General features: G+C 42.2%; 1 protein-coding gene across 1 annotated transcript; it reads left to right on the forward strand.

Annotated features, from left to right (window-relative positions):
- Positions 1–3,217: 3,217 nt before the first annotated feature.
- On the forward strand, positions 3,218–7,995 carry LOC133951809 (heat shock protein beta-7-like). Its single transcript, XM_062385996.1, has 3 exons — positions 3,218–3,608; positions 5,445–5,605; positions 7,274–7,995. Exons 1-3 carry the CDS (start codon positions 3,362–3,364, stop codon positions 7,463–7,465), a joined length of 600 nt encoding a protein of 199 aa, XP_062241980.1. The 5' UTR covers positions 3,218–3,361; the 3' UTR covers positions 7,466–7,995.
- Positions 7,996–8,393: the final 398 nt, after the last annotated feature.

Genomic DNA, 8,393 nt, shown 5'->3' on the forward strand with positions numbered 1-8,393 from the left:
ACCGGAGTTCAGAGAGATATGCCTCCCCAACAGAGAAGAAGACACTGTATGACCTAACAGGAAAACCTGATGACCCAAAATGAATGTACTGTCCCCTCTACATCCTCAGTGGGTTTGTGTATCTCCATCAGCATCAGTCCAACACACACACTCCACCGTCTTGTCCCTCTGAAATCTCAAACCTGTCTTTTTCCTTTTTTCCTCTTTCTCCCTTTTTAATACTTTTCTTCCTCTTTTGGCTGAATGTAATTATTTGAATATTGCCACCTTGGATTTGAAGATTGTTTGCTGCATCTGATATGATTTTAAGTTAATAAAAACATTGTTAAAATGAATGAAATACTGTGTTTGGTGTTTCCAAGAAAACAAACACAAATCTGGTGTGATCACGTGTCATTTTGACATGAGGGAGCTTTACCAGCAGATTGGAGCAGGATTTCACACAGTGTTTTATGGCTCTGAGGAGTTTAATGAACATTCACCTCATTGAACATCATTTACTGTTGGACAGACACTGCGGTGCACACACACCATAAAGACTGCTGCAATTAGCCCCCTGACATGACGACATCATCATTATTAAGTTATTACCGGGGCAGAGGACAGCAGTCAGAGTGGAGCGGGTCTTAGAGACTCTACAGCAGTGAGTATTTCAATTTTTCCATGACATCATGCTTCCCTGGGGGAGCTCGCTAATCCATTTGTCAGGCTGGGAGGGAGAGGGGAGGGGGGGGGGGTGTAGCAGATCGGGACCTGACGAATTTCATGGCAGCACATGTGTGTACGATCGTCTGGACACACACAAGCCTCGTTGGCTGAAGGGTAAATAAGTTGCTCCATGACCAGGTTTCTGAAAATGTGACAACGGAAGGAGAGTGGCTCTATTTGAAACTCACACGTACATAACCAAACACAATCTGATTTCAGATTCTGTCCTGCTGTGCTTTGAGTGTGTGACTCGACCAAATGAATCACATGATCTTTTGTGTTGGTGCTAATAAGTGCATGATAGGATCTCCCCCCTCAGTGGAAACGTGTGATTAAGCTCAGGCATTAAGTTTTAGTTTTGGGAAAATTAGTTCAATGAAAACACTTAAAATGTTGGTAGACAGATTTCTTAAATTTCCTCCTCTCAGAAAGAAGCTGATAAAACATAAAACACATTCTGTTGACTTGTTCCCTTCATGTTAGGGAGCAGTCATTGTCACAGTTGAAGCAGACATCACTGATTGTTAGTGGGGGACAGGAACCATGACCTACAATGTACACTGTCACTATCACTTAGTCTTTTTCTGATTTACCCGTCGTATTCTCTTTGGTTAATCTTCTGTCACAGAACATCAGACTCCATCTGAGACGAGACAGAAGAGGAGACACTGAGTCAGAGAACACATCCATGATAATATATTGTAACACATCCATAACATTCCCAAAAAGACAGAACAGGTCTTGACAGGAAATACGCACAGTTTCCTAGATGGCATTTAATGATGTAAGTACATTGTCAGTACCTGGAAAGACAGTGTAGGAGTGAGTTTCTGTCACATAATGTCACCCTGCAGGGTGAAATGAAATGTTCAGAGGATTTATCCACCTCTGCATCCTGCTTCTTACAGACGATACAGGAACCAAGGCTAAAATGAAGAAACAGACAGGGACACCATCAGATTTGACTGTGTTCAGGCAACCATGAAAAGATCGGATCTCCCACAGAGTGAAACATCAGATTGTGAGGCTGGGGTCTGAGTGGCTGACATTCAGGGTGTGAACTGAGTGTAACCAGCAGAGAAAGACCGACTCCCCCACATTTTATGTCATCGATTAAAATTGGAAGGAACTCAGCAGGATAAACACATAAATCAAGACGCCGCAAACAGCTATTTCCAGAATTTCTGCCGGTTGCAACACCCTGATACAGCATGAACAAACCATTGAAGTGAGACACAGCAGTTTGTCTTCACCACGGTGTTCACAGAGGATGGGTCTCAGGCTCAAGCTTGATTTAACAATAAGTAATTGATACTCAGCGAAGCTAAATGAAGCCTGTTTGAAGTTCTTCCTCTCTCCGGGGCTTCTCTGTGGTTTGTCTGCTAATTAACATCATATCCCTCTCTCCTGAGTGAGGTCACCCACTGAAGATACACCCTCTGCTCAGGAGAGGCTGTGTTCAGGTCTGCCCAGAGAATATTGTGACCCCCAGTGGAGCCGCTGCACCTCTGGCAGAGGAGCTGAATATATGAACTCCTGTTCTGCTGAGTGGGAGGAGTTGGAGACAGCTGAGTCTCTCCAGTTTAAAAAATGCATACATTTTCTGTTATCCTGCATTCTTCTGGGGCCATGCTGTACAGTATATACTATAAGTGAATTATTTTCAAATACGCTGCAGAAGATTTATGAATGCAAAATATTTGACACAAGGACACATAGACGTGGAGCTGACATGTTGATGCATGCGACTTGTGTTAACTGGATTGTTTCAGCTTTAGAGCTCACACACTTAGTGTCCCTGTCACGAGGACATTGTCCTGAAGGGCAAAATGTGGTGCAGCCCAACGTCATTTTTCACAGCCTTAAATGAAAAGCACACATGCACACACACATGACCTGTGTAAGTATTAATACGTTGGTACTGAATGTCATTGCTGATACACGGTGGAGCCCAGTGGACACCTGTGTTCTCAAACTTCACTGCCCTTAAAGCTTTTAAAGCCGAAGATTAAAGGTCAGTCTGGGCTGAATTTCTCTTTTTATCAGGACAACACAACTGTTTGTTTTTGTGATTCGGCTTTGAAGCTGTTCCTACAGAAAGCACTCAACTTTTCACATTTGAACATTAAGTTTGTCTGTTAGCCCATTAGGTAAGAACTTAAATGGCCTATTTTCTCTTGCATTATTGATAAAGTGTTCACATTGTGTGCAGGGTCAGCCTAACGGACGACCTGACCACTACACCACTTTGCTATTTCTGACCACTCGCCAGAAGCATCTTCAAGAGGCCCCCTTCAGCCGTATCTCCACTGGGTGTGTGTGTGTGTGTCTGAATAAGAAGGGGCGCTCTCCTCCTTATCACTTTGTCCGTTACATTCTTGGCTCCAGCGGTTGGAAACTGCCTTTTATGGCTGAAGGAAGAACACAATACAGAGCCCTTGCAGTGCTTTAGTGACCCACAATGCACCTGGACTTTATAAGAAAGCCACCACACAGACCCCTGGGCAGTAACTGCGAGGTGGAAAGCTTCAGGTTACCCGCTTTTCTGAAACTATTTATTCGAGAGGGGCACAAGAGAGTTCTTATGTGAACACAGGTCTTGTTCTGTAAGGCTGTGTATGCAAGTGTGACAGGAAACTACATATCCTCTGCTATGGCCTCTGTGACATCCTCCAGCCGCAGATCCTCCTCATCCTACCGCTCGTCGTCACGCTACAGCAGCTCCAGCTCCTACCGGTCCGAGGGCTCGCTGGGCGGATCCTCGGACTGTCTGGAGCCGCTCTTTGAGCCCTTCCTTGACTCCCCTGATCATTCCAGTCTGTTTGGAGAAGAGGGCCCCGGGGGACCCAGCTGCTTGGCCCCCTTCAGCCGGCAGAACAGATCCTCCTTTGGACACGCTGGTAAGGGAACTGACATCACTAAGCCTCTTCCCCAATCGTTACTGTTGCTGAGTCCAAGTTGAGAGAAGTCAGAGCAGGTGTTTTCTAAATGTTTTTGTTGATGACACTAAATCACAATTCACTGTGGGCCTTCAAAGACTCTAAAGCTCATTAGGTTATTTCTTGCAGCTAAAAAAGTTAGATTAATATAATGATTCAATTAGATACAACAATGACGGACCATTAACCTTACAACTACAATCATTCTCTACAAAACAAAGGTTTAAGGTTCAACATGTCAGAATTAAATCCCACTTAGCCAGATGTGCGTAAACAATTATTTATATACTTCACCATTAATAAAAATACTAATGCAATTGAACTATGTGGTCAACCTCAAATGAAATAGACAAAAAGTAATGTCACTGTCAAAGTCCATTTCATCATAAGACTGTTCTGACACTGCAGTTTTTGGTTTCAAAATTACTTGTATGAATAGGTATTCTAAGCTATGGTAATGAAGATGTACATTTTCCTGTAATTATTACAGGAAAACGTCCATAAGAAGTTGAGCTACATGATTTATATTAACAGCTCAGAATCAGTTCAGGCTTTAATGCCTTGCTCATTGGCACTTTGGCAGCATGCACCAGAGGAAAGAGGCATTAGTATAGTATTTTACATTACAGTGTATCGCTGATTGAAAGAAAAGAGAAGAAAAAAGACCTGTGGCTCAAAGAGAGTGATGGCCGGAGCCTTGAGAGTGTCTGGGTGCCGTGAGAGAGAGAGACTGTGTGACTCCAGACATCGTCTCCTGAGCCACATCAAAAACTAATAGCGAGATGAAAACGAGAAGAAAAGGTGGTGGCTGATGTCAGAGAATCTTGTGAAGTGTTAAAAACAGTTCTGCAGTGGCACACAGCACGACTGCAAAAAAGAAGGGTTTATTACTGGTGACGCACCAGGCAGATTATAGTAGAATCAATAGTCGGGCTTAAAATATGATTTTCCTGACACATTCTGATTATCCAAGTATGTCAGCACAGTATGAAATGATACGAGGAGTGATTATGACTGTCAAAAGTTTTACAATAAAACAAAAAACGAATAAAAACGAAAATTTCAAACTAGCAGTAAAATGAATTTATGGTCCCAACATGAGCTTCAGTCTCTTATGGCTTTGAACGACCTTTGTGTAATTGTCAGTCTGAAAATAAAATACAAAAACAACCCAAAGAACTGAGCAATAATTTGTTCCTTTCTTAGTAAACTTTTACTAGCTACTGCAGTTTGTAGAGTTAGTGACCATGTTGGGCCACTGGGGTCTTTGTAATCGGCAAATGAAATAAAAACCTTGTGAATATGTGATGCATCTCCTATAGGAAACTATTCTGACCTCAAAAACTAAACTGCTACAGTTAGAAATCATAAAATAACCAAGATTTTAATACATACATACATATATATATCACATTAATAATGCTGTAATGTTTGATATACATATATATATTAATCATTGCAGGAAAAGTTTATTTGATTTCCAACAACAGAAACAAGTTAAAAAAATCTGACTCACAGCATTATTAATGTGAGTACTAAAATAACTGATTGAGATGATACTGAGAAAGAAAGAGTTGCATCTATGTATCATAAATATATTCTGAAACTTAAAATATCAGATATTAAATAAGAATATATAGCCTAATAATTATTATTTCTTATACTTTTCATTTGATCATATTAACATTCCCATAATGTTCCTTTATTTGTATTAATATTGCTGTATGTTTCGAGTTGCAGTGCTAAACCAACTATGTAAACCTCTTACATGTCCTGTAATATGTAATTCCTCTGCAGCTCCTGTGTGTGGCGCTGTGACAGGTCGTCAGAGCGGCGCCGGCGGGGGGGTACGTTGTCTTGGAGACAGTTACTACATGTCCGCTGACGTCAGCCAGTTTGAGTCACATGACATCGTGCTCATGGCCTACAGACATCAAGTCGTCATTCACGCCGAGAAGGTGTGAGCACATGTCAACGGAGGGGTTTGATTGTAGTTGTGAGCATGTGAACATGTGAACATGTGAACATGTGAACATGTGAACATGTGAACATGTGAACATATGAACATGTGAACACACACACACAGTCACACCTCATGTATCACGTTCATCTATGACTGAATGAATCCGGCTTTCTGTCACACCTCATGTATCACGTTCATCTATGACTGAATGAATCCGGCTTTCTGGTGATCATACTCATGTCTGTTTGACTGTTTTCACCGACACATCTACAGCATCAACAGCCCTCAACGTCTTTAAATGTCACCATTTCACTGAGGATAAATCCAGACAGTCAAAGTGTAAAAACCTCAGAACATGAATATCTTTGGCAAAATGTTATCACCCTCTGCTCCCAGTGGATGGCCATCAAATTATAAAGGAATCAGAAGGAACTAAAACTACTGCCCTGCAGATGCAAGGCACCTCCAGCCGGTGCAGTTTCAGTCTACATGCATTTTTTTCCCACAAAGAATCTTCCCTTTGTCTTATGCTTCATGTAGACAGGCTCTGCTCTGCTCGTCGCTGCCTAATGTGGCCTGTGTGCGGGTGTGTAGACTCCAACTCGCTCCCAGTCTGTGGGAGCACCGGCACACACACACACACATTTGTGCTCGCTATTGGTGTTTCACATGATGGCCTATAGAATGGTGATATAAAAAAAAAAACAATGTGAGTGTAAGCGTTGTTCACCATTTGTAAACTGATTGGTTCAGTTCAGCTTCACATAAAATGTGAACGTGTTCATTGACCGTGTTCATGAACAACACTGTTGATGTAAAAGAAGACAAGTAGTAGTTGGAAGCGATTCAGTGGATTAGCTGCAGTCACTTTAGAGTTTTTCTCCTGGCTCCATCATCCGGTCACTTCTTCATTTGTCCAGGGTTTTGGTCTATGACCAGCCTGTAAACCTAGTGTGACCCTGAGCCTGAGCTGTACTCCAGCAAACATCAGCTAACTGGTGAATAGAATTCATCATAATCAGTAGAGCATGTTTTGTTATTAGCATCAAAACACTGCTCGACCGTAAATGACCGCAGGTATTGATGACAGGACTTTGTGGAATATTGATCAATTAATCATGAAATAAATAAACAAAATACAGAGGAACATATCCTGTTCGTGTTGGAATCAGACATGTCGTGGGAGTCAGTGTCTCCTCCCTCCCATTTCGACATTTATCATGTTTAAAAGGTGAGATGGTGGAAGAGCGGGGGCGGGGGGGGGGGGGGGGGGGGGTGCTGCGGTGAGGAGAGATCTTTTTAACAGGGGTCAGCAGACAATTTGGCAAAAATCCCACAACCGCTCAGCTCCACTTCAAGGCCAGTAACAGTGAGAGAACCCCATCAGAGACAACTAGTCAGTGTTCATTTCCCTCTTCCGCTCTTTTTTCTTTCTCTTCAGCAGCTGAGCAGCGCTGACCTCTCGCCTCTCTTTCACTGGTTCTCATCCTCTTTTCACACCCTCACACCTTTCTTCTCACTCTCCGCTGTCACCCTCGGTGCTCATTGACCTTTCGTTTCATTGTCTTTTCCTCTGCCCATGTAACCCTATCCAGCAGCCTTCCTACATCAAGCCGTCCTTCCATCGCTCCTCCTCCACTAACTCTCCGTCCGTATCTTTCAGGTATTGGATGATGGCAGCATCAGCGACACATTCACCCATAAGTCCTTGTTCCCGGAGGATATGGACCCCCTGTCGGTCAGTGGAACCCTAGACCCCGATGGCACCCTGGTGGTGTGCGTCCGCCGGTCCTCAGCGCTCAGCGGGCCGGAGCCCCAGGGTGTCCCCACCTACCGCTGTGAAGCTAATCTCTGATGATTGGTCTCATAGTACTCTCATGGTTTCTTTTTACATTATTACTTTATTATAAGGTTGTCAGTGAGGTACACTCATTGATATTATCTCATCACATTAAATGTTAATATGGATGGATTATAATTTATATCCATGGTGGTGACCCCCCCTGGACTTTTTGCTGGCACCAGTTTGTCGTTTTCCCTTCATCTTTTGTAAATCTACCTGGCAGATTGTTAAGGCTTTTATTTCATGGTGTTATGGTTGATAAAGGAAATAAAAGGACGTTTATTTAAAAAAAAATAATAATAATCTGTGAGTTTAGTGGAGGGTTTACGTTTTTTCATGTAAAAATGTATCTACTTTACAATCCCATTTTTTGCTACCACCACTAGTGGGTGCCAAAGTCGGAAAATGTACAATTCATTCACACAGTACCTTTAATTCCTTAATGTGACTTATCACAGAGTACAGGACCCTCTGAAAGTAGGACACTCAGTTTAGCTCACCGGTTCACACTCTTTCTATCTTTGTAGTTGACTTATACAATTCATTGTGTTTATGTGAATTCATTCTATGTACAAGTTTGTATTGTAAAGCAAAGTTACTTATATAAATTATAACTACAAAAAAATACACGTTTTACAAACAAAAGTGTAATTAGCCTTTGTTCATTTTAATAGTCCTTTGTTATTGCAACATTTTCCCACTACATCCCTGTCCTGCTGTTAGAAACTATATTCTACCAGAGAGGCTGGAACAATGACTCAGGCACAGGCTCAGGTAGAAGTGTCATTAATTCAGACAGAGTTTGACACAAAGGAAAGTGGTCCAACAGTCTGAGGTACAAAAGTCATGTTTAATAAGAAGTGACACTGCTGCGAGAGTGAACTGTCAAAGAGTTTCAACTTCATTGCTGAAAAAACACAAACAGAATATGAATGAACCG

The sequence above is a fragment of the Platichthys flesus genome, chromosome 4 (assembly GCF_949316205.1).
Source record: "Platichthys flesus chromosome 4, fPlaFle2.1, whole genome shotgun sequence".
Classification (NCBI taxonomy): Eukaryota; Metazoa; Chordata; class Actinopteri; order Pleuronectiformes; family Pleuronectidae; genus Platichthys; species Platichthys flesus.

Excerpts from the sequence above, each read along its gene's own strand:
- LOC133951809 (XM_062385996.1), top strand. The coding sequence starts at position 3,362 with ATGGCCTCTGTGACATCCTCCAGCCGCAGATCCTCCTCATCCTACCGC. Across the intron at positions 3,609-5,444 it reads ATCCTCCTTTGGACACGCTG|CTCCTGTGTGTGGCGCTGTG; the intron begins GTAAGGGAACTG and ends ATTCCTCTGCAG. Across the intron at positions 5,606-7,273 it reads TCGTCATTCACGCCGAGAAG|GTATTGGATGATGGCAGCAT; the intron begins GTGTGAGCACAT and ends CGTATCTTTCAG.